Source organism: Carassius gibelio, chromosome B6 (assembly GCF_023724105.1).
Source record: "Carassius gibelio isolate Cgi1373 ecotype wild population from Czech Republic chromosome B6, carGib1.2-hapl.c, whole genome shotgun sequence".
NCBI lineage: Eukaryota > Metazoa > Chordata > Actinopteri > Cypriniformes > Cyprinidae > Carassius > Carassius gibelio.
In genome coordinates this window covers 23,365,418-23,390,922 of record NC_068401.1, presented here as the reverse complement: position 1 = coordinate 23,390,922, position 25,505 = coordinate 23,365,418, and the positions used below count along the sequence as shown (strand labels likewise).

At 36.3% G+C, this 25,505-nt stretch overlaps 4 protein-coding genes across 21 annotated transcripts in view; 2 read left to right on the top strand and 2 right to left on the bottom strand.

The window, feature by feature from the left end:
* Positions 1-3,765, bottom strand: part of LOC127959361 (pericentrin) — a 46,304-nt gene extending 42,539 nt beyond the window's left edge. For all 15 annotated transcript variants that reach the window (XM_052558486.1, XM_052558496.1, XM_052558488.1 and 12 more), the window contains exons 1-2: positions 3,542-3,765; positions 865-1,038 (exon numbers count right to left, since the gene is read on the bottom strand). In XM_052558486.1, coding sequence (XP_052414446.1) covers positions 865-1,038; positions 3,542-3,589 — 222 coding nt within the window. In that variant the 5' untranslated portion in view covers positions 3,590-3,765. The remainder of the gene's footprint in view (positions 1-864; positions 1,039-3,541) is intronic.
* A 269-nt stretch (positions 3,766-4,034) lies between these two features.
* Positions 4,035-7,962, top strand: zgc:112416 (uncharacterized protein LOC550509 homolog). Of its 3 annotated transcripts, XM_052558333.1 has the most exons (9): positions 4,036-4,545; positions 4,689-4,746; positions 5,004-5,077; positions 5,262-5,450; positions 5,659-5,770; positions 6,282-6,427; positions 6,880-7,067; positions 7,491-7,531; positions 7,632-7,962. In XM_052558333.1, exons 1-8 carry the CDS (start codon positions 4,489-4,491, stop codon positions 7,522-7,524), a joined length of 858 nt encoding a protein of 285 aa, XP_052414293.1. In that variant the 5' UTR covers positions 4,036-4,488; the 3' UTR covers positions 7,525-7,531; positions 7,632-7,962. The 3 variants fall into 3 exon arrangements, with proteins under 3 accessions (XP_052414294.1, XP_052414292.1, XP_052414293.1); XM_052558334.1 differs by lacking the exon at positions 7,632-7,962 and having other exon boundaries at positions 4,035-4,545; positions 4,689-4,728; positions 7,491-7,537; XM_052558332.1 differs by lacking the exon at positions 7,632-7,962 and having other exon boundaries at positions 4,035-4,545; positions 7,491-7,537.
* A 496-nt stretch (positions 7,963-8,458) lies between these two features.
* Positions 8,459-18,393, top strand: LOC127959955 (sentrin-specific protease 2). Of its 2 annotated transcripts, XM_052559458.1 has the most exons (18): positions 8,675-8,823; positions 9,860-9,989; positions 10,074-10,129; positions 10,236-10,342; positions 10,440-10,518; positions 10,701-10,785; positions 12,780-12,936; positions 13,004-13,110; positions 13,196-13,284; positions 13,380-13,431; positions 13,528-13,606; positions 13,835-13,984; positions 14,353-14,484; positions 15,472-15,678; positions 15,868-15,947; positions 16,159-16,243; positions 16,843-16,938; positions 17,021-18,393. In XM_052559458.1, exons 5-18 carry the CDS (start codon positions 10,458-10,460, stop codon positions 17,084-17,086), a joined length of 1,446 nt encoding a protein of 481 aa, XP_052415418.1. In that variant the 5' UTR covers positions 8,675-8,823; positions 9,860-9,989; positions 10,074-10,129; positions 10,236-10,342; positions 10,440-10,457; the 3' UTR covers positions 17,087-18,393. The 2 variants fall into 2 exon arrangements, with proteins under 2 accessions (XP_052415417.1, XP_052415418.1); XM_052559457.1 differs by lacking the exon at positions 9,860-9,989 and having other exon boundaries at positions 8,459-8,823.
* A 4,042-nt stretch (positions 18,394-22,435) lies between these two features.
* Positions 22,436-25,505, bottom strand: LOC127959091 (pejvakin-like). Its single transcript, XM_052558081.1, has 6 exons — positions 25,295-25,505; positions 24,945-25,140; positions 23,960-24,101; positions 23,769-23,886; positions 23,055-23,109; positions 22,436-22,907 (listed from the first exon to the last, which is right to left on the bottom strand). The coding sequence occupies exons 1-6, from the start codon at positions 25,503-25,505 to the stop codon at positions 22,565-22,567; spliced, it is 1,065 nt and encodes a 354-aa protein (XP_052414041.1). The 3' UTR covers positions 22,436-22,564.

Here is a 25,505-nt window from a genome sequence, read left to right as displayed (position 1 = left end):
CCAGGATGAACGGAGGTCTTACAGGTTTGGAATGACATGAGGGCGAGTTATTAATGACATAATTCATAATATTCATTTTTCGAATAACTAACCCTTTAAAATACAAGTCAAGTGAATTGTCTTTGTGCTTGCTTTGTATTACATCTTTAAATAAATTGTCTTCTGTAACAAAGAAACATTTTTGTCAGTTTAAGAAAAACTTCAAAAAGGCTTTATACAGAATTCAGTAAACTGCATCCAGCAACTTTTTTGCTCATTCTCATACTGGTGCACATGTAACTACAATAAACAATGTTATTCAGTGGTCTGCTATATTCACGGTGCAAGAATTTGACTTATTCTAAGGCCATGTCCACATGTACACAGGTATTTAATAGCAGTGAGAAAACAGTGGTTAAGTAAGCATCTGATCATAGCAGTGTGGATAGGTTTCCACAAGCTCTGCAATTCTCCCGCATCATGACGTTAGATGAGGTAGCCTAATAAAATTACACTGTTGCGATAGTTTTCTCATAAAGTATACTTGAGACTACAGACTATATAGATCTGGCTATGAAACTATAGTTTGAATTAATCCCTTTTCTTTGTATGATGTATTGGCATTACAGTAAAGAATAGCTCTTTTAACATTAAGCTAAACATTGTATAAGCATTTAATACATGAGGCTTTCAGACACGCATATAAACTTCACACATCATTTTGATTTTCCTGTCAAAAACTTCCCGACTCCTTAAAAAAAAATCTAGTACAGGCTTTCATAAACAACCCAGGAAATCATTACAAGCCGTTGCCACATTGACAAAAAAAAATTGATTAACACATGAAAATTCTAACATATAGCCCTTTTAAAATTAAAAGCATACCTCTGAGGGTTCCTTGTTGATCTCTCCGGGACAATCGTCTGTCTGTGGTTCCTCTAGGTGGCGCTCTTGCACAGACTGTTCATCCGTTTGGACAGTCTGGCCCTTCCTCTTCTGCGTCTTTTTCTGTGTGCTCGAACTTTCGCTTTTTGCCCGTTGCTGTCTAAAGTGAGCAAGCTGCGCCAGAGGTTGAGAGACAGGTAGAGAAAAACATACATCAGAATGAGATAGCAGGCACACAGAATCACCATTGTGCTGGGCTTTAACCATAAGCCATGTCAACAGACAAACAGATACATCTCCACCACGACTAACATTTCATACTAAATAAATGAAATAAGGCAAATGTATCTTCATCTCAAGGATTGGTTTGGTCCATAATGTAAGACAACAGCCCAAAAACTGGTTCAAAAGGCTGATATCCAAAACGATAGGCTCTTCATCTTCTAAAAATCATCATCCTCTTCCTGTTTTGGAAAATCCCTGAACATCAAGCATGGAAATGTTGTGAGGCTTGAAACACGCACAACACTACAAGAGATGGTTTCTCACAGCTGCTTTAAGAAGCTTATTCCAGATTAAAAGCAAGCACAAATGAGCCCTGCTAAACCAAATATGACAATGGTACTTCTATGAACAAACATCAGCATAACCCCTAAGGCTGATAAATTAGTCACATGACAGCAATCCATCAACCAAACAAAACACCATATGATCCCTGGGCAGGTCCATGAGAACATTAACACCACCAAGTGAAATGGTGTGCTCTGCAGAACCCACTGAAAACCAAAATGTAGAGGGAAAAATGAAGAGGAGGAGCGAATACAACATAAACCTTTACATGCATACTGTAACCTAACTTTAAGATACTCTCTGATATAACCCCCTAACCCAGATCAGAGTGCGAATATACCTGAAAACACACACACACGAGCAGGCTATTCCACTGGATTACATCTGACCTGCTTTCATAAACATGTAGGGAATCAGTTTGTTTCGCCCACTGACTGTCAAATCACGTAAGATGTTATGAAGAGAGCCTAGGGGACCACAAGCCACAAACAGGATCTAGAAAAGCCACTTACATATTATATTATATGGCTAAACCATTCAGTGGACACCAAAACGGTGTGCACATCTTAATTAAATATAAATAACTACTTATTAATAAATGTATGATTTTTATGTTGACTTTAAAAGAACACTTGAAGTTAGCACAGCTGTGCTATGGGCTGACAGTTGATTGCCAACTAGTTAACAAAGACCATGGCAACAAGCTAGCCTCTCTAGAACAGGTTAATCTTTAAGCTAACAAACAACAGTTCGGATGCATCCCATTAACAAATATTAGATGCTTGAACTTTAATGCATTTCATGTGGCTTAAGTTACAAGACGAAATTCAGGGTTTGACAAGAATGGATCCAGTACATCCATGATGTAGATGAGGATTTGTTGAAATTCCAAAAGCAACTTAATACACTAGTTTGACTCAAATTAGAGATAAATATATTCTAGAAAAATATTAAATTGCACTAAAATATAAAAGCTTGATTGTGACAAAATAATTTTTTGCTAAGGCAAAGGGACGACTTTGATTTTTTTTGTTTTTGGTACAATAAAAGTAAACCTTTGTGTGGTGTTATATATATATATATATATATATATATATATATATATATATATATATATATATATATTTATTTATAAAAACAACCTAAGGGTGGTTAAACGACTACACATTTACATTTAAATATTCCTGAACTCCATTCTGCAATGTTGATGTTTCAATCGTGTGGTGCCTCCTGCAGGTCTCTTTATAAATGACAAGCAGTTTTCTTCAGTGGACTGAAAATCATCATCCAACATTGAGAAAGTATTTAGTAAATAAATGTAGCCAATATCGTATCGTTTACATAATTTGAAGCGCTTGTCCTTTAAAAAAGAGGAAGGTAAAGAAACGCCTTACAAACGAAAAGATGCCACTTTATTCCTGATTCCTCTCATTGCGGATAAGGTGCAGTTCCCGTAAAAGCTCTCTTGAGCAAAATATATAACGTTACTGTAGATACCTGTGAGCTGCACTAGAGAGAGAGCTGTATCAGATTCAGTAAATAGAACTTTATTTGCAACATAAGACAGCCTCATAGACATAAAAAAGGTTATTTTTCGATGCAAAGTCAACAAACATTTACCCTAAATTTTAACTAAAATTAAACAAATTCGTTACCCAAAGCTATATATTAACAACTTAAAAAGCTCAAACTTTCCAGCTGAAGAAGGTCGTTCGGATTCTGATTTTAACCAATGCATATGAAGGACGTGCACTACCCATTTTGTCCATCATGACTGTCACATTCAATTAATAAAAAAACAAAACAAATGCTCAACACTAAATTATGAGAAGGTAAGGCACATGTACACTGATAAATTGAGTCGGACTGAGTATTTCCTTATACAAAAAAAGTTTTATAATAAGACATTGTGCACCAAGAACAATGGGAGTGACTCTGACATCTGTGGCTGTCCGGAATACAAGTACTTCTCAGATAAAAGCGAAAAAAACACCTAAATAAATGTGGCAGTTCATGTAATTACAGACATGAAGAACAATTAAATAATATTCAAATTCAGAACTATCCAACGTAAAGTTACTCTGCTAGTGTTAGCGGTTAACATTACCTTTGCTCGTCCGGCCTCTAATTTTCTCTGCCTTTCATCCTGATCCATTTCCTGGATCAAGGAATTTCATGGGAATAATGGAAACACTTAAGGGGACGCCAGTCTGACTCAAACTGTGTTTCTTTAAAACTCCTTACACAAGTTTTTCGCAATGTTTTGTGAGTTCAGAGATTTTCCTAAGGAGTAACTGTCAGTGTAATTTCAACATGGCCGCGAAGTGTGTTTGTCCCCGCCCTTATCGGATTGACAGTCTGTGAGAACCTATTAAAACAAAGTATGTGAACTTGCCAGCCAATGACATTTCTTGTTGCAGAAATACGTCTGCTCTTTTCAAAACGCCCTCGTTTAAATGCATTGGACCTGAATGACCAATTAGAAAGCGTGTGTATGCATGATCCTTTGATTGACAACTTCTAGAGCCTATTGCGGAGCAGGATAGAGAGAAGTTACATCTTACGTAGACTCTGTATTTGTTGTGGTAGTCGTGCTTCCGATAGTGTTTGTGATTGACGAATGAAAGACGCGGGTAAAAGCCCGGGTGAATAAGATTAATCAGTTAAAACGGCTAGTTGCTTTCTTTATTGATAATATAAGGCAAAATGTCATAATTTGTGAATATTATGCCAATTTAATGTAACACACTTTGATAATATAAATTTTATAAATACGAAATAATAAGATGGTAAATGTTATCATTACATTTTATTTAGAATATAAAGGTATAATATATACCTTTTGGTAATTTTTATTTTTGTGATGCTCTACTATGGGTGCACTATAAACAAAAACGCCTCTATCTGGATTTCTAATGTAACTTAGCAACTTGAGGGTTGGGCAAAGATCTCTGAAACAGATTTATTTGTTTTGACAACAGACACTTCTACAGCAAACATGGACAATAACTAAATTTCTACTAACTACTAACCTTTCTACTAAGTGTTTTTAAAATGGCAGACCCAGTGGTTGACCAAATGACAAGGCTCAGATTGAAAATGTTGGAAAAGGTAAGTTGGCTTAATGTGATATTTCTCAGTTATACATAACTGACATGATATATTCTTTCTCTTTTGCTGTCGACAACATACTATCATGAAACCACACTTGTCAATTAAAAGATTAATTTTATCATCTGTTTGCTAATTTTTAGAGACTGGAGAATGAGAGAAATGACAACATTGAACGAGAAGGTTCAGCGTTTTCCACAAGTACACAGACAGTAGTACTCCACTGTTTTGTTTTTGTTTTTTTTAGAATTTTGAGAATAGTTTAGGAACAATATACATGATTGAAATGAATTGTGTTTTGCCTCTCTGGCTGAAATTCTTTTTTTCTATAGTATTCCTTGCAACAGTTTATAAATAAAGCTTATCATGAAATATAAAAAAAAAAAAAAAACAGTTGAGCATGCCAAAAAAGCAGAATACAACGTGTATGACTAATGTCTTATATTGTGATTCCACAGGAAGTTATGATGGGCAGGCAGATGCATTACACAGCGCTCTGAGACGGAAGAGAAACCTCCTACAGAGACTGAGGGTATGTTTCACAGAGATGATATTAAAATCTTCTTTGCACATAAAGAGTCTCTATCTGTTTAGCTTTTTAAGATGATTAAACCAAAGGCAATCTTAAAGTGTCATGTAATAGTCAATAGAAATATTTTATCATGTAATTCACAAATATTCGTGTGCATTTGAGTATGTTTATATGCATTGACCAGGAACAGCATATGATGGAGGATCTGGGAAGGCCTCACACATGGGCTGGATCTCATAGGCAATATCAACCTCTTCGTGGGCCACTCCAGCCTGTGCCTCCTATACATATCCACCAAACTGCACCACCTGCACTTCCACCTGCTCCTCTTCCTCCTCTTGCCCCTCAGCCCCCTCAAATCATTCAACACACCGTATGAAAAGTTTTCTCACTTTTAGTTATATTGGTTTAATCATACAAAGCATATCTGCATTAACTAAACCAGTTCAATCAAATGGCTATATTTATAGCTGTTCCCAAATATACAAGTACATAAACAATTTGTGTGCGTACAATATGTGTCTGTGACAATGCTTTGTTTTTGGCTCTCTTCTGATAATTTGTATTTCTCCTTCCACAAGGTTCCTCAACAGCCAGCCACCATTATCCAGCAGTTACCACAGCAACAGCCTCTCATAGCACAATTCCCACCTCCTCAAACTTTTCCCTACAGATCAGGAAGTATTAAAGAAGGTATACATCAAAAGCAGAAAAAAAGTTATTGTATACTACGACACAAAAGCAAAAAATAATGCTGACATTTAGGACATTTAAACCTGTACTTTCCAACAAAAGACTACTTACAAGACTATAAGATTATTGTTTAACAAATACACTACTGTTAAAAGGTTTGGGTCAGAAAGATTTTGTTTTTTATTTTGCAAGGGCAAATTATTTAGCAAGGACAAATCGATCAAAAGTGAAAAATTTTATAATGTCACGTTTTATATATATATATATATATATATATATATATATATATATATATATATATATATATATATATATATATATATTATTATTTTTTTTTTTTTTTTTACATTACTGTTTTTCACTGCATTTTTAAATAAGTAGTATCAAATTTAATAAATATGAATCTTCTATTAAAAGCCGAGAAAAAATATTGAGTACTAAATGGAGTTTAAACTACACTTCAAGATTTATACTAGACTAAAAGTTCTCTTCTTTATTATTCTGATGACAGACATGGTGGAGTTGATGCTAATGCAGAATGCACAGATGCACCAGATCATCATGCACAATATGATGCTGAAGGCTCTTCCGCCAATGGCCATGTACCCGGGAGGAAGCAACAGTCAAATCACACCACTAGTCTCACATTCAGGGCAGGTAACTATCTAGAGATGTTGTATTCCACTTAAATAATGCTGATATGTGTAAAAAAGTGAAAGTGATTTACAGCCAAGTATGGTGACCCATACTCAGAATTTGTGCTCTGCATTTAACCCATCCAAAGTGCACATGTACAGCAGTAAACACACACACACCGTGAACACACATCTGGAGCAGTGGGCAGCAATTTATGCTGCGGCGCTCGGGAGCAGTTGGGGGTTCGGTGCCTTACTCAAGGGTCTCACCAGTCGTGGTATTGCTGGCCAGAGCCTCGAACACCACAACCTTAGGGTTAGGAGTCAAACTCTCTAACCATTAGGCCACGACTTCCCCACAGAAAAAACTAGCTCTCCCCGTCGGGGAATCGAACCCCGGTCTTCCGCGTGACAGGCTGAGATACTGTCCACTATACTAACGAGGAGTTAACTGATGTGTTTGATGTTGTTTAGGACCTTCAACATTCAACAATGAGAGGAGGGGTTGTCCATCATCACCATCACTACGGCTCTCATGTACCACCTCTTCCTCCAATTGGCTACTCTTTTTGGCCATCTTTGATGCCAGCAGGACAAGACGGGAACCATCAGCCATCAGTGCAGCCTGTGATTGGTCCTGTAAATATGCCCCCCTTAAACACGTAAGAGTCATAAATGTAAAAATACCAATAAATAATGATAAAAATGTACCTTTAAAACCTTTAAAAATCATTGTTTTATTTTAATTATACATTTAAAAATGGATCAGAAATTATTTGGGGCCAGTTGCTTACAGTAGGTTAGTCTTGTCTCTAGTTTACAGCAGGACCTCATCTGAACTTTATAATTTTTTATACCTAGTGTTTTTAAAAATGTTGTTCATACATACATGAGATTTTGCAGTGAGATCTTACACATACTGTATAGTAATAATGTTTTTGCCATCATTCTCCTAACTCGTGATTAGTTATTATTGGGTATTTTGTGCTACATTTCAATGTTTCAAATGTTTCAAACATTCACTGATCAGTCATTGTGAATCATACAATCATAATATTCTCATGTTAACCTGTTTTGCCTTGAAGAATGGGAATTGATGCGGTGAACTCTCTGAGATAATCATACAGTAAATGTATTATCTTTTTCGCTAATATTAAATATTTTTCTAATATGTTATAAGGTCTCCTAATTATTTTGATTATTTTTCGCTTTTACCTTTTTTCCAGAAAAACTGCCAAGGGCAGACAGATCCCTCTTCATCTTCAACGACAGCTGATACATTGAAATGGATATCTGACATTAATTTACAAGTTTCAATACAGTTACATCATTGTTATTTATAGGGATTTGTTGTGATTTTTTATGTTGTTGTATTGACCGAAGGATTAAATAATATAATATTAAATATCAGTGATATTTCAAAAATGAGTACTCGGTTTAATAAAAATGTTTTACGTGTGTAGTTGTCGTGGCTGTTTTGCCATACAACAGACCCTTTTAAAATTTACTTTTCATGTCTTTGCATTGTAGTTACTTGTCATGCTTTAGTTAAATAGACTATATTTTGTAATGCTGTCTTACGCAATATAAAGCATAGATGAAGCTAAAACTGAGAATATGTAATGTCAAGTAGTTGCTGTTTAAAATACTGTACATGCCTTTTCCGTGAAAAAACCCCCCAGAACATTCAATAAGTAAAACAACAAGCACTCCCACTCAATATTTATTCCGCTTTAAAACACGTGATCCTCAGTTGCGCATTTGATTGGTTGCATGATTTCTCCTGCGACATATTTAACTGTAAAACTAATCAGTAATCACCTTACTCATATACCAACAATTCAAAATCAGCATACACTTAATATAAAAATAAAACGTAAGTAATTAAATTTTGTTTAGTTTTTAACAAAACATTATCTCGTTTGTTCAATTTTATTAACAGTTTCTTGCACTGAACCCAGTGACAGATCATTACCAAGTACTTACTATTTGCTGCTCTGCAGCGCCCCAACTGACGGTGTGCAGTGGAGAGTGGGAGGGCTTTTAGCCAACGAGGAGCATTGCTGTTGTGACCGTAGACTGTGGTGACGCGTTTGACAAATCAGTGACGCAGTAAACGTACGGCTACGGAAGGCTGTTGAAACACGAGTGGGTAAATTTTTAGGTTTCAAGATCTTCAATATAGACCGTCTATGGTATAGACCTGGCACTAACAAACGAGGTGGAGTCTTATTCATCGTGGTGGTTTGTGATGTATGAATGGATAGTTGACGGATTATCGTCGCTCTTCGTGCCTTTTTCTGGTGAGAAATCCGCAGCTTGGCCTAGTGAGCACGGGAACGGTGTAGTTCGAGCCGCGGGAACAGACACGCAGCGGCTGGACAACAGTAGTAGGCCCGCCAAACGCAACTATCAAAGGTGTGGTTCTTGTCCGTTTGTATTTCTCGTTTCTGAACAAACCTAATTACTATTGGTTTCTATTTTAAATAACACCGAATGTCTTGTATTTTGTGGTGTCAGATTGTTACTTGTTCATTCACACGAACAATAGGCAGTGTGGTAGCATTTGTCCTCGGGGGCAGAAATCAGTCCAATGTAAACAATTCGTCAATAGACTATTTACTTTTTGCAAACAGTCACTGTCTTTGTCTCTAAATTAATAGGAGAAATATAAAGTTAATTTACGAATTAAGAATTATTACAGATCTGTGCCTGCACAATATCAAAGACTTAGTTAAGACGGCTATATGAATTTTATGTAATGTGTTTTTTTTGTTTGTTTGTTTGTTTTACACTTGTGAGTCTGATGATTTTTAAAGGAATTTATTAATTTAAATAAAATATGCTGAAAATCCGTTCACCCTCATACCATCTAAATGAGTTTGTTTCTACATTGGAAGAGATTTAGATAAATTTAGCATTATATCACTTTCTCACCTCTAAAGTGAATGGGTGCCGCCAGAATGAGAGTTCAAACAGCTGATAAAAGCGTCACAATAATCCACAAGTCATCCACACAACTGCTGCCCATCAGTTAATGACTTGTGAAGTGAATAGCAGAGTGTTTGTAATGAACAAATTCATCAAGTCATTAATAATCAATAGTCAATAATTTTAACACTTTCTCTAGTAAAAAAAAAAAAAAAGTACACTTGTCCTCTCACATTAAAATACACCGACATAACTGTTTTGGACTGTTTTAACTTGTAAATTGCGCTTGATCTGTGCATTTTACTCTCTTAATTCAGACAAAATGACTCACTGGATAGAGCTATATTATGGATAGAGGACTCATAATAGCTAGAAGCAATAGTTTGACTTTAAAAATGTCTTAATGCTGGACTTTTTTCTTACAAACATGCAGCTTTTCACTTCACAAGAAATCGTGAAAATTTGATTGACTTGAGTTGTGTGGATTACTTTTGGATTATTGTGATGTTTTTAATTTTATCAGCTGTTTGGACTTTCATTCTGACTGCACCCATTCTCTGCAGAGGTTCCATTGGTAAGCAAGTGATGTAATGTTAACTATCTCCAAATTTGTTCAGATAAACAAACTCATCTACATCTTTGAAGGCCTGATGGTGAGTAAATTTTCATTTTTGAGTGAACTAGTCCTTTGCATCTGATGCACTGACTTGAATGTTTCAATTTGTCCTCTTTTGCAGTGTGTACTCAGCTGATTGTGTGACCGAATATCCAGAAGTCAAAAGAGCAAGACATGGTAAATATTTAGATTACCTCTTTCATGTAAACAACAGTGCCTAACTGACATTTCTCAGTCACCTACCATCAAGACTTTCATTCAGATTTTTGTCGTTTTTCTACAGATGTGATTGTCAGGGTTGTCAAGAAGACTTTTGCAGGGATTGCAGGGTTGTTTCGATCAAAACACTACAGAAAGGCAGAACATGAAAAACAGAAAGCCTTTACAGAGGTATGTTTATATAATCACTACTAAGCACTTGTAAATGCATGCATTGTACAGCCTTGGTTTCATGCGCTGTGTCTTGTTTTGCTCACTGGTGGCTCAGGTTGGCAGGGTTGCCTTTATGGGTATTGATGACATACACAGCAACAGCCTGAGTTCGTGGATTGAGATTGACGGGATGGGTGAGTGTGATCTCACTGCCCCATGTGTCTTTGTGATCTGTTAAAAAATTTGAAAGACATGCATTACTGCTAAACTTTGGGGTCAATAAAATTGTTGTTGTTTGTGCACTGTACATAAAGTTTATTTTATACCTATCTACAGTCTGTCAGTTTAGTAATGATTTACAACTATCCCTCTTCAGATAAACAGATAGAAATTGGACTTAAAAATAAAGAAAGCACAGCAGCCAATGTCCACCACAACTCCCAGGCTTTATGGAAACCTGAGTAAGTATAATTTAGTCATATTTTCGTCATATAATTTCGTTTTTTAGTCTTTTCAAAGCTTTTGTCATTTTTCACCTTATTAATGCATAGGCGTAATTTGCTTGTGGGATGGGTGAGACATGTCCCCACCACTTTTTGAAAGTAATTGAAAAATATATTGCGGAAGGTATGTATTAAAGGGAATACAACAAATCAAGTTCAACAAATCATTCTTCATAACATAAAAAAAAAAAAAAATCGTATCTCGTGCAGTGCAATAACAACGTGATTTGCAGCTATCGCACTTTTTGTAATGTCATTATAGCACTTTATTTAAAAAATGGAGTGCTTCTTTGTGCTAAGTAGGCCTGCCTTCTACTAAAGATGCCTTTAAAAGAAATGCACCTTTTCATACGGACTACAATATTAAAGAATATTCCAAAATCGAGTGGGCGAGTTTTCATTATATTTATTTTATTATTCATATAAAAAATAATAATAACCTGTTTTTGTTATGTTTACTATTAATTACAGGTCTCCAGACTGCGACTGACCAAATTTTATGAGCAGTAGCTTATAATGGCGCAAACATCTGCATTGTTCAACGCATAAAAGCTGCGATTTCTGTTGCATATGACATCAAACAGCAACTTATTTGAACTGGGCAGCGCTTCGAGTGTAGAGCGTAGTTTATCCTCGCCGCATCAGCAGGAGCGTGAAAGTATGCGCAGCAAAGATGACGCGAATATTGATGGTCTACACGCTAAAGTAAAGTAAAAGTCCGCTTCGAAAACCAGAGAAGGTGAACATGTTGGTATTCTTGTGGGGGGATAAATGTGCAAGCACCGTCACCGACAATAAATTTAGTTTTACTTTTCTTTTTGTTTTGCTTTCATTTTGAAAAGCTTACATTCACTGTTTACCCCACGTTATGTCTTGGAGGCTCACTTTTATTTTTATTTTTATTTGATTCCTCAGTGTTTACTAAATGTTCTGTAATTTATTAGTCCTTATATAGCCTAATACAGCTTGTAGTGTAGGCCTATGCCATTCCTCATCATTCGTTTTTGTTAATAAACGTTTTAGCTAGTTTGTCGTTGAGTCTTAATTTTTTTTATAGCCTAGTTGTTGTGCGTTTTAATTAAAATAACATTGAATCCATCATTTTTTTTTTTCTTAAAAGGTGAAAGTTGTAAGCAAAACAGACCATTATATTTTATTGTAAAACCTGACAAGATCGCGAAAGTGAAAGCATCCGAAGCCGGTCTTATAACACAGCAAAAGAGAAACTCCTGTTCACAAAATTCAAATCACAAATAATACTACTGATGAAAAAGGATGGGTTGAATGTTAACCACTTTCATTGCCGTATAACTATAAAGTATGATAAAATTTTATCAGCATGCATTGATTAATAGCATGTTGTAGCAAAATAAATGAATGAAAATAAACTGTGGTCGTGAGAACTGAATAAGTCAGTCGCAAAAGAACGACCAGTTTTTCCAACTGTAAACCCAGGTTCGAAATAAATTAGGTTATTAAATAAAATAAAAAAAACTAGCAAAACGAGTTGCGCGGTCTCGTCACCACTTTTCAAAGCAAAGTTACGCCACTGTATTAATGGTTACATTTTCTGATGGGATGAATATAAAGTTTTAATGACTACATTTTTACGCGATTAAAGGAGAGCTTGTACATTTCTGTTCTAATAAAAAGAGCATCACGTGTTTTTTTATTTTTTATTTTATTTTTATTTTTTTGAATGATAGCTGAATTTCATTTTATAAATGCGTCTTTACAAATAATTAATTAGAAGCCTTTATTTCTGACATTAGTAAGCAAACCTTACTTATCAAATGAAGTATTAAACAATATACTATACAGTATCCTAAGTCTTATTTTGATAACTTATTTTGAGATACTTCTGCTTCGTAACTGTTAACCATATTCTGGGTGGTTGCTGATACTAAAATGATTTGTCCTTTTGATGTCTGTGTATTTCTCTTCTTGAGCAGTGGAGCAATGCTCTACAAGGGAAGGCAGGACAAAGGCAGGGAGGTGCGCAGATCCCTGAAGCTTGTGCCGTCTTGCGCCGCCCACGGGCTAAGCACAAGACCGGCTGAGATGGAGCATCCGAGCCGCACACACAAACCTTGCCTGACCGTGGAAGAGGTAGGGAAACTGAATTTTAATCTACTGGAAACTTCTGTGATATCCTGAGCATCTCTCTTTTGAGTAGGCACTGAGAGAGAGCGATCGAGAGCATTACAGGAAGCTGGTAGAGATGGCATCAGAGAAATACTCAAAGAGCAAGCCATTGCCGTTTGGACGGATGAAGCCTCCAATGTACGTGCGTAACCCCTTAGAACACTTTTAAAATTAGTGTAGCATGACTAGAGAAAGTTAATGATATGTTCATTAAAATTTTTAGCACAACTTTCTCTGTTGATGGACACAAGGCTAATGGACACACCTCCATCAGTCGCACTACTGACATGAGCAGACCTGCTCCAGTCAGAGGTGAGCTTAATTACACCCACTGCTTTTCTTTTCCACTGTAATCTGGAATGATTTTGAACTTCTGATGTATTGCTTCCATTTTTAACCGCCTTCAGCCAAACCTAATATGTCTGCGTGGCGGGATCCACTGATGCAAACGAAAGACAGGTAACATTTTAACTTGGTTCGAAAGCATTATTGATTAATAAATGCAAATGTGCGTTTATTGATTTTTAAATGTATTTATTTTTAAATCCATTATAGAACACTAGATGTTAATCGAAGCACTCCAGCAAGTGACATAAAGGAAGGAGCCTTGATTAATCAAACTGCAAGAAAAATTGTAAGTGCTTATGGTCTTCTTCATGTCATGCAAGAGGTGATGTCTACAGATGAACAAGTATTAAAATATTAATCTGAAGATCCTTTATTTATTTGAAATCAAAGATTGAGATGATTTGAGAAAACAACGTTCTGTGGGTTTATAATTATTTTTGTTTTTATGATTATTAATATAATTATTAGTCTGTTCTGTAATTTTTTTTCCCTCTCTTCCTCACCCTCTGTCCAGCCTGTAGATGTGGATCTGTCAGCTGAGGTTGAAGCCAGGTTGAATCTTAAGGAGAAAGAAATAGTGGCAGGACCCTCGCTTCCTTCCAGATCTGAACTGATTACAGATTCAGTGAGGCGCGGTGAGGAGGAGTTTCCCAGACTGACCAAGGTTAGTGTCTCAAACTAATCCAGTTATTTTACCACACTCTGTCTGGTTGTTGCTTGCTTAGCAGTGTTTAAGATATATTTTATAGATACATACACAGGAATATTTCTGTATTAATTTGGAATTTGGTCATTTTTTGATTATAAATGTCACAATAAACACGTTAACCTAATTGCTACAAATTCTATTTCATAAAGTGAGCATATGAAAGGAGGAAAAGCATGTCTTATTTTCTTGGGTATAATATCTTTGAAATGTGTGTGAATTAATGATGTTGATGTAATTGTGCAAATTTTTCCACTTGCAGTTCACTGTCAAATTGGTTCCTTTCTTTCTGCTTTCAGTCATAGTGTTGTCTTTGTATCATGTAGGAGATGCTGCAGGAAGTGAGTGCTGCTCTTGCTCAAACGGATCCAAACCTGGTTCTGTGCAGTGCTTTCAAACTGCGTATCACACAGAGGGATCTGGCAACCCTGCAAGAGGGCAGCTGGCTCAACGATGAGGTAGCATCATTTTAAAAGGTTTCTTAGGAATGCACTATATATTGGTACCATACTGGATAACTTCTAAGTATTGGCAGATATTGGATATTTAGTTGTATATTGACTTTTCTGCTGTTTTTTTTTTACAATACTTTTGCCTAGGGCTATGCGATTAATCGAAATCCAATCGAAATCGCGCATTGAGATGTTGCGATTTGCTAATCGCAAAAGCCTGTGATGTGGACGCAATATTACTCTGTTCCAGAGGATATGCATGATTGCAGCCTTGTGTGAGTCTTACTTACCAATAGAGTGAGCGCACCTCCGTTCTCCCCAATCAGCTCTGCTCTAGCCAACTGTGTAAACGCCCACCATTTATTAAAAAAAAAAAAAAGAAAAAAAAGGAAAGCAGAAGAGAGACAGTGGGATTATGGCCTCTACAGTGTCAGGTCAATAGTTAGGCAAATTAAAACTTAAAGAAAACCATGCAGCCTGTTTCGTAACGCTCGGTTCTATTCTTGCACGGGCCTGCATCGCAAATCTCCACGAGCGCATCTGGCAGTATGGTTGAGGCTTGACACACGTACACAACCTGCGTCGACTCGCGCTTGGCTCTGCGTTTAAAACAAATGTAAATTCAGTTTAACTGCTTGCTAATTTCACTTGGATGAAATGAAATGAATTTTTATGCTCTATGAAAGTTCATATTAAAAAAAACGTAATAATAATGTCAAATAGTCTTGAGCAAATTTCAACATATGTCATTCTTTCATAATGTATATTATAAAGTGTAAATATACTTGTGGTGTGTGGTCATTTTTTATTAAATATATTTATAGAATTTTATATTGGTTACTGGCCATAACATGAAATAAACTATTGTTGTTTCCATTTTAGTCTTTCAAAGTCTTAAATTAGAATTTGTGTCATTTGTGACCGCTCTCTAATTAAATAATTAGACAAACATTGATCATATAATTAATCTAATTATACCCCTGTCCCTTTCAGGTGATCAACTTCTACATGAATCTCGTGATGTCCCGCAGTGAGCAGGAAGTAGGGGGCAGGAAGGTCTACTCTTTCAGTACCTTCCTCTTTCCCAAGTTGCATAGCGGTGGACATGCTGCAGTACGGCGGTGGACTAAGGCTGTAGACCTCTTCCTGTATGACATCATTCTGGTCCCCCTTCACCTGGGCGTTCACTGGTCCCTTGTTGTGAGTAATAAACTCTACGTATCATAAATTCAAACATTAGAAACTCTTAGAACTTTAACTGTGGCACAGTAAAAAAGACATTTATTGGATTGTTGATTGGCTTTCATTAGCAAATAAAAGAATTCACGTGTGTTTGTGTTATGAGGTTTGGATTTGTGTGTAATGTAATTCTTCCTTTTACCATGGTAGGCTGTTGACTTCAAATCAAAGTCTGTACGATCATATGATTCCATGGGTCAGAGGCATGATGACATCTGCAACATGATTTTGTAAGTGATAATGTGCAACGCGTGTGCATAATTATGTATAATTCATCATACTGGATATACTGTGCAGCATGTACTGTGTAGCTAAAATGAGGGGTTGTGTAATTTAGCTTTTGTGCTGAAGAGGTTAAGTGTATGCATGTTAAAGTTAGCGCTTTCTACGGGGACTGTGCTTGTTTATATTATTAGCCTAATGACTGTATCTGTCCAATAGGCTTTATCTGAAAGAGGAGTTCAAGGTGAAGAAGGGCAAAGATTTGGACACGTCAAAGTGGACCTTGAGCAGTCTACGACCTTCTGTAAGCACATGTATAGATGTACACATGTAATATTTCAGGGTTAAAGCTACAAGAACTCAGTGATCACCAGAAAAAAATCAACATTGTCAAATAAGTCCACAAGAGGGCACAACATAAATATAAATGGAACAGTGCTATTTGAAAAAAAAAAAAAAAAAGTATGAGTCTGAACTGTTTAAAATGTATTTTTATATTTTGAATTATAAAAAATGTTTTAGTTTATTTTTTTTGATGTCTCTAATTTTGTTCATTTTGATTTATTTGCATTAGTTTTAGTTTAGCTATTTTAGTACTTCAAGCTAAACTAAAATTAAAAAGCTTGGCTTTAGCAAATACCTTTCCAATAATTTTTTTTTCTATTTCAGTTTATTTTTTATTTTTTTCAAGGAACAGAAAATTTTTGTGTGTGTGTGTAATTTTACTTAAATATAATAGATCTTTTTTTTTTGCACTTAATTTCATTTATAAAAATGAAATCCAACCAATATTCCAGGTTCCAAATTTTAATTTTGACTGCTGTGGAAAAAAATTACATTGTTTACGTTTCATTCTGTCTTAATACTGTAAGAGCTCAGCTCTGTTCTAATTCTTGTTTGTAGGAGATCCCTCAGCAGAAGAATGGGAGTGATTGTGGTGTGTTCGTATGCAAATATGCTGATTATATCTCCAGAGGACGAAACCTCACATTCAGACAGGTACTTTGTGTACACGCACAGACTAACACATGCATATTAATACATGTCTCAATAATGCATTCATCTCTCTCTCTCTTTCTAGAATCATATGCCATATTTCAGGAAAGCTATGATCTGGGAGGTCCTCAATCAAAAGCTGCTGCAGTAGGAGCATTGGGAATGTCGTACTGACTGAATCCGATTGACCAAAGCACAGGACCACCATTCATCTGTCCCTTCTGCTCTTTTCTAGAGACATTTGGCTTTATATTGGCAGAATTCCTCGCAATTTTTCTAACACAGTGGATTGCTGGTTTTAGGCTGGGTTTGTTTGCACTAATAACCAATCCCTACTGTACGAATCCAAACACTAGAAGTGCAAATGTGAGCAGAACACTGGACCGGGCTGTGAGCAGGTGGAAGCCTCATTAGCGTTTGAGGCTAGAGTCGTTCTCATTCCAAGAATGTAGTCTTATCGCCCCCGACAGGTTATACTGTGAGACTTTCCCAACTCACAGAAGTAGCTGTTGATCTTCCCATGTTTAGTTACGATGGGGGACTAAAGTTACAAAATGGACCTTATTTTCTTTAAGAGTTTCTTGGCGTGGGGATGTTATAGTTACGTATCTCTTTTTACATCATATGTGCATTAATAAGGAATGATATGAATATTTATTTTGTTTGAATGAGATGCAGTGATGTCTGCTTAGTATGTCAAGACTTGTGTTTTAAAACCTACAATGTTACCCATTAGTGTCAGAGCATCCTAATAGCAAGGTTTGATGTGCATGGAGATGATGGTGCTTGCACTGAAAGCAACAGTATACAGTGGATCTCTTGTTTCTTTTGTGTCTCTAAATAGTCCTGGCCTCCAAGTGCCTTGTTCCCAGAGCATCTCATTTTAAAGCCATTAAAATATTGTGGCTTCATGCCTGTTTCTGGAGCATTTGAACAAGTTTGTTTTGTAGTTATCTGTGTGTAGGAAAGCAACAGAGCTTAACCCAAGTAAATACAGAGTTGGATGACTAGGAGGGGAGTGCATTGGTCTTGTTTTTTTTTTAGATTCTATATGTTCATAATCCCAATGGCTGTATTAGACATTAATATTGATCTGGAAATGTGGAACAGTGAAGTTGTGCCAAACGGACATTTGAGTGGTTCATTTCTGCAATATTCCTCCCTCATCCAAAAATGCAGGATCAAAAAGTGCTTTAATTCACTTGAAGTATAAAAAAAAGAAAAATCTATATTTATTTGTCCTATGTGGCTCTTCTGGTTGAGTGCATATCCTGGAGTGGACTTGTGTGTGAGAATGGAGAGTGTTTGGATTGGCAGTGGATGAGCTGGCGGAGTTCTGATGTAAGCTTTAATACAGGAAATGAAAAGGCCCGCTGCAAATGAGCCGTTTTATGTCATTAATGCAGAATGTTGGTCATTATTTTTGTAAGAAATAAAGATGTGAATAAAAAAAAAAAACATGTCTTCTGTCTTCCAGTAAGAAAGTACCGTAGGTCAATTATAATATAGAGAGAGAGAGCTACTCCGGTCAAATTCAAGAAATTGTGAAACATTTTAAATGGGTAATTAAAGTACAACATAAATCAATTAAAAACCTAAATAAACATTTGATGGCCAATTTGGTTACACCACTGTTCAAATGTTTGGGGTGAATGTTGGCTCAAAAAGGAATGTATATAAATAATTACAATTAATTTTGATTGAATACAAATATTTATATCAGGTGCCAGTAGTAACTGCAGCAGAATTAAGTTGCCATCATCTAATCTGTTTGTCCAGCAAACATCCAGTGTAATTTCATTAAAACTCTTTAAGAAATTCTATTTTCTTAGCCACAGAAAATTATTTTCTTCCAGTACTGCTTAAGAGCATGTAGTTAGATCAGATCCTGAAAGATCCTCATGTAATATGTGCACAAAAGTAGTTGAGGCCTGCCTTGTGCAGCTGCACTGACAGAGCGGAAGGTGATGAGAGAAGAGACTAGAAGCAAGCCTTTTAAGTTTTGTGGAGATCACACCTCAGGGGAATCAAAGAGCCACTGGTGTCTTCAACTTTTGGAGGGAAAGTTTACAACTCTTTCTCTTCAAGCATGGTATATTGCATATGTTACTAGTGTTGATGCAAAAACTCTTAAAGGGGGGGGGGGGGGGTGAAATGCTATTTCATGCATACTGCGTTTTTTACACTGTTAAAGAGTTGGATTCCCATGCTAAACATGGACAAAGTTTCAAAAATTAAGTTGTATGTTTGAAGGAGTATTTCTGTTCCAAAAATACTCCTTCCGGTTTGTCACAAGTTTCGGAAAGTTTTTTTCGAGTATGGCTCTGTGTGACGTTAGATGGAGCGGAATTTCCTTATATGGGTCCTGAGGGCACGTTTGCCGGAAGAGCGCGCGCTCCCATATAGCAGAGCAGAGAGAGGCTCTTTTACTGTCTATGGAGAGAGGCTGTGCACAGACCATCACTGATCAGAGCGAGAGCGTCGCGAAATGTCACAAAAGGAGTGTGTTTTTGGTTGCCAGGGCAAGATAACCCTGCACAGATTACCAAAGAAAAAACAGCATTAAGGGACCAGTGGATGGAGTTTATTTTTACAGAGCATCAACGGAGTTGTGCAAGTGTTTGTGTTTGTTCCCTGCGTTTCTAAAATGCTTGTTTTACAAACAAAGCCCAGTTTGACGCCGGATTTGCGTATCGTTTATTTCTTAAGGATGATGCCATCCCAACGAAAAAGGGTCACGATTGTGTGTTGGAACCACAGGCGGTGAGTAAAACTGCTTAAAATATCTCTGCCTCCTTGTTAGTGCGTCTGCCTCCCATCGGAGACCCGGGTTCGAGCCCCGCTCGGAGCGAGTCCTTGCTGCTGCTGCTCTCGTTCAGTTTCAGCCTTCACAGCTGTCACAGCTTCCAAACGCTGTCAACGCAACTGGCGCTCGTGATTCTTTAGCTCCGCCCACACGTCACGCCTCTAGGCGCTCGTGTTTTTCCGGGAAAAATCGGTACAGACTATCTTTCTATTATGAATATAATAAAACGAAATACTTTTTGGAGTTATGAAGGATGCAGTACTACTCTATAGGTACTCAAGATTAACATGATATTGAGTGAAAACGAGCATTTCACCCCCCCTTTAAAGACTGTTAGAACACTAATATGTTTCATAGGTATCCACATATAATATACAATCTCAATTAGATCATCAAACGGTGGATTCATAGATACCAAACATAGTATAGGAGAGGTTATATTAACCAGCTAGTGATTCTATCATTTCACATGCATAAAACAGAAAACAATACCAAAGACTAATAAGAAAGTAACAATCATACGCAAAATGTCCTGGAGATAGGACATATGAATATTGAAGGGGTTAATTTTTATATTATTATGTGTCTTTTTCAAGAGGGAGCATTAAGAAGGCAAACTCCATTGGGTCATAAAGTTTATCTGGACTGGCTGAAGAGTCCTGGTTGCCATGGTAACCAGGGGCCTGGGGGTCATTCACAGACATTTTGGCACCCCGTCTGGTTTTTGGGTGAGGAGGTCTGTTGGATTATTTATTATTTGTATAATTGTGTTCCTGATTGATCCAAATGGTGTGTATATATATATATATATATATATATATATATATATATATATATATATATATATTCTTGGAAAAACAACTCAAAACTTTATGTCTATACACACACACACACAGATATATATATATATATCTGTGTGTGTGTGTGTGTGTACAATTTATTTTTTCTCAAAAAACAACAACATTCAATTCAAATTCAAACCATCATTTAAAATTCAAAACTTTACAATTGTATTTTTTTAATTGTAAACATAGTAAACAAACATGGAAAATGTTTCAGTCAGCACATGAATTGGTGAATCCTTTAATTTTTGCTCTTGACATTCTAGTGTTTGTCATTTAAGCTCTCGATGCTACACGATCAACAGATTGAGATGTATTTTTCCATTAATCACACTATTCTGAACATATTGGGGCCAACAGGTGCCAAATACACACAAATGTAACCTTGCACTATCCTGGCTTTCAGTTCACATGCTCTCTGTAAACAGTTCCATGGTGTCCTGTTCACGGGAGACAACTGTCAGCGAAGCACTTCCTGCTCTGCGATCACGTGATTTACAGGCTAATTTATTGATAGGCCTGAATTATTTACACAGCACAGTATGGTCAAAAACCTAGCAGCTGGTCTACATGTGATGAAATAAATATCTGCTCTAGCTTTTTGCCCTAAATGATCTGTTATCTTGTCCATTTGTATCTGGATATGTAAGAAAAACCATCGTAAAACTGATATAAATGAACATTATGGACAATATGTAAACAAAGCAACACAAAATTAGCACCAAGTATTGTTTCTGAGATAAGTTTGTATTATTAGTATTATGCTGTAATATGTATTTGACTGATTTTCAGTTATAAGTCACAATGTGTATACCAGTCAAAACTTGAGAATAATTAATCTTTTTTTATTTTTATTAATGCTATTAGACACTGCATAATGCTGCATTTATTTGATCAAAAACAAATAAACTAAAATAAAAACAATAATATTGTGAAATATTATTACTATTTAAAATGAACTGTTAACTGTATTTATATTTTAAGAAATAATTTATTCCTGTGATGGCAAAGCTATTCCAGCAGCCATTAATCCAGTTTTCAGTGTTACATGATCCTTAAGAAAACATTTATCATTGAAGTGATAAATGCTGAAAACAGGTTTTGCTGCATTATATATATTTTTTGTGGAAACAGTGATGCTTTTTTCAGGATTTTTAAGAGAAAGTTATATGAACAATTTATTTTTTTTGAAATATAAATCTTTAATATTTTAAATGTATTAAATGTCACTTTTGATTATTTGTGAACCTTGCTGAATTCAAATATTAATTTCTTCTTCCTTCTTCCTTTACTCAGACTTATGAACTGTATTACACTTTCCACAATAATTTCAAGCATCACAACCTTTTTCTATATTGATAATAATCAGAAATGTTTCTTGAGCAGCAAATCAGCGTATTGGAATGATTTCTGAAGGATCATGTGACACTGAAGACTAGAGTAATGATGCTGGAAATGTAGCTTTGTCACCACAGAAATAAATTACATTTTTAGATAAATTCGAATAAAAAAAATTATCCTTTTACATTGTACTGTATTATTTCACAATATTATTTTTCTACTGTATTTTTTTAACAAATGAATGAAGCCTTGGTGACACTTTCAAAATTATTCAAAAAAAATCTTAATTATTCCAAAGTTTTGGCCTGTAAAGTAGATACTAGATAATAATAATTATTTAACAACTATGATACTAGGGGTTATAATAATGTCCTCTCAAACAAGCTGAGAAAAGAAGGAAACATTCTATATCAATCACTAAACAATTTCTTACGGTAATAATCAGATTGAGGTCAGATGTTTTAGAATTTGTTGAAATCATCTGTTTTACAATGTCAGTTCTACTAACAATGTGCAAAGTACATTCTTGCTTTCATAAAATGTGTTTTTGCCAAAATGAAAGCCGGGGCTTTTTCATCTTGTGGTCATGTTGCACAACATTTGCATGATAATCACACTGGGAGTTCTTCCAGGCCATTTCTCACCTTAAAGTTTTATGCCAGAGGTCAAAACATGGTACAGCGTGGAGACGGACATATTTGTTTCCCCCTGAAGAACACTCCAGGCAGCCGTAGACAGTCTCACGTCTCTGGTGGCCCATCCCACACAAGGCACACAGTCCTTTAGGTATGTTATGGTTGAGCAGATTTACACGTGTGTGCTTCTCATCCTGCAGGTAGGCCGTGGACAGGTCCGTCATGCTGGCAGCCTTCTCATAGTAGTCCGTCACATCATCCATGTACATATCAGAGTGAGTGAGCTCCTCAAACGTCCTGTCATCTACAGCAAGCACAGAGTGACAAATCAAGTTAAATGTGGAATAGCTCTTCAAGATTATTTTCAATATTGCAGACACAGATATGACAACAGAAGTTTTATCACCTGCTCTGAAAGGATTTCCATAGATGATTCCCGACAGGAATCTCCTAAGTCTTCCAACGGAAAAGCGGCCGATGAATCCTCCAAGCTGCTCACGGATCTGTTCCCTCTCAAACCCTCCTACTGACTCTGGAGCCACACATATGTCTGACCGAAGTTCAGACAGAGGTCATTATATAAAGCAAGAAACATTTGAAAATCTAAACAGATCTATGAGTGGACTTAATATGTAATACTATACTGTAGCCTACTACTGTTCAAAGTCTGGGGTTGGGGATATGTTAAAAAATAAAAAAGTATCATGCTCACCGGGGCTGCATTTATTTGATCACAAATATAACAGAAACAGTGACATTGTGAAGTTTTTGTTATTATTATTCATCATTTTAAAATAACCTTTGTGTTTTAATATATTTCTAAATGTAATTTGTTTATGTGATGGTAAAACTGAACTTTCAGGAACCATTAATGTAGTGTCACATAATCCCTCAGGATTCACTAATGTGCTGAATTGGAGCTCAAAAAACATTATCAGTGTTTAAAACCATTTAGGCCATGCTTATGTTTGTGGATATTTTGTGATTCTTTGAGGAATAGAAAGTTCAAAAGAACAGCATTTGAATATTTTAAATAGTATTTTTTTAAACGTTGTCTTTATTGTCACTTTTGATCAATTTGATGAATTCTTGCTGAATACAAATATGAATGTATTTTTTTATATACTGTATACAAAAAACAAAACAAAAAAAAAACAAAAAAAAAACATCTTACTGACCCCAAGACAGAACACTACACAGCGTGCTTACCTAAACGTCCATCAAGACGCACATAAAGCTCCAGCACACTGAATGCTATGGTCGTGTGGGCTGGAATTACAATGGCTTTATCTCGACCTTTAGGGTTTCGACCATCATCTATCTGGAACTGTGTGAGAAGTTAAAAGAGTATCAGAGAACAACCAATTTTACCGCCGGTGGGCAAACTTGCATTTGTTTACCCTCATGGTAGTTCCTCGCACTCCAGCGTGGACGGTGAGGGAGCACTGGCGCGTGGTGCGGATACTCTCCATCACAACACACAGGACAGTCCGCCCACTCTCTTTGGACTGACGGATCAAACAGTGATCCAGGTCAACTTTTCTGTTAGAAAAAGAAGTGCGAGGAGAATAGACGAAACGATTTGTGTGAAAAAGAATGTGAGCACTCAAGAGTGCTGCTGTTCTGAATATTAGCCTTGTGCAGGTATCATATCCTCAGCCAAAGTTATGGGTAACTTTAGAAGCAATTTTGTCAAAATTGAGAGCCCCGAACATGTTAATGGAAGTATATGTTATGAGAAGAAAAACTGGTTCAGGTCTTTTGCAATTTTTTTTTTGGCTCAGGGAAGCACAAAAGCTTACCAAGCAAATGTAGAGTTGTGGGAATGAAATACGTTTTGTGAGAGTGAACTCAAAATGTTTTTTGGGGGGGGTAACGCACGTTTTAGGAAAAACAAGAAAAATAGAAAAATTAATTACTTGGTAATCAAGGAAATATTTTTGTGAGCGAATTTAAGGTTTCTTGACAGTCAGTGGGAATGCACAAATTTGAAAGCAAACCCAAAATTATTGTGAGCGAATGCAAAGTTTCTAGGTGGAATGCAATACTTTTGAGAGAAAATGCAAACGTTTTGTGAAGGGCTGGCGGCGATAATAATCCTTAAAACATTTCTGAGAAATAAAAATGTTTTGGAGCAAATAAAATGGTTGACAAGCAAATGCAAAGTTTTCTGAATGAATTTTGCTTTAGTGAATGGTTCTTCATACAGTCACTTGTCGCCACCTACTGGCCTAACAACGTAACCAGTCTGTGCAAAAGTGTAGTGATGAAAACTGTGAACATTCCTAGTGCTGCTGGTCCAAATACTAGCTCTCAGAAAATTTTGAGGGCTGGAACTAACTGTTGTAGGCTATATATAAAAATATGCATTTTTTTTTTTTTTACCTCGCATTGAGTTCCCTCAGTAATGTTGGGACCTCCACCTCATGCTTGGTCACAATTCCAAATGAAGCCTTTACTGCCACAGAATCTGAACCACTCACGTTTACCCCCACCTCGTGGATAAGATGGTTACCCAAACGCCCATTTAGGGCAACATCAGACTTGTCCTCATAGTTCAGGAGCTGATATGAGGAGACACCTGTAAAAGTAAAGGTGACACACTCCTCTGATACCACATCATGCGTAAACACCTTCATTCATAACAAGTGTTTTAACTTAAAACTCTATGTTTGATTGAATGTTTACATGACTTTCATCTATACTCATTTAGCTATTTTATATTTCTAACTCACCTGCTGTGATCTCTTTCTCTCCCACGAGTATGTCTTTCAGTGAGAAAGGGGTTGTGGCATATTTGGTCTTCTTCCAGAAATGTCGTCTTCTTTTCCTTGACACCAGACTGAGGGGTTGATATCGGTCCGCTTCACTTAGGCTGGGCACAGGGACTAGGCGTCCAGTGTTCCCCACCTGCTTCACAAAGTTTTTAGTTGCTGCCGCAAACAT

Bases quoted from the DNA above. Each gene is read 5' to 3' on its own strand.
- zgc:112416 (XM_052558333.1), top strand. From the start codon at position 4,489: ATGGCAGACCCAGTGGTTGACCAAATGACAAGGCTCAGATTGAAAATG. The intron at 4,747-5,003 runs GTACACAGACAG...GTGATTCCACAG, and splicing joins AGGTTCAGCGTTTTCCACAA to GAAGTTATGATGGGCAGGCA. The intron at 5,078-5,261 runs GTATGTTTCACA...TGCATTGACCAG, and splicing joins ACCTCCTACAGAGACTGAGG to GAACAGCATATGATGGAGGA.
- LOC127959955 (XM_052559457.1), top strand. From the start codon at position 8,657: ATGTATGAATGGATAGTTGACGGATTATCGTCGCTCTTCGTGCCTTTT. The intron at 13,432-13,527 runs GTAACATTTTAA...AATCCATTATAG, and splicing joins CTGATGCAAACGAAAGACAG to AACACTAGATGTTAATCGAA. The intron at 16,939-17,020 runs GTACTTTGTGTA...CTCTCTTTCTAG, and splicing joins GAAACCTCACATTCAGACAG to AATCATATGCCATATTTCAG.
- LOC127959091 (XM_052558081.1), bottom strand. From the start codon at position 25,505: ATGTTTGCGGCAGCAACTAAAAACTTTGTGAAGCAGGTGGGGAACACT. The intron at 24,102-24,944 runs GTAAAAAAAAAA...TTTTTCTAACAG, and splicing joins CTGAGGGAACTCAATGCGAG to AAAAGTTGACCTGGATCACT. The intron at 23,110-23,768 runs GTAAGCACGCTG...AACTTCGGTCAG, and splicing joins GCGTCTTGATGGACGTTTAG to ACATATGTGTGGCTCCAGAG.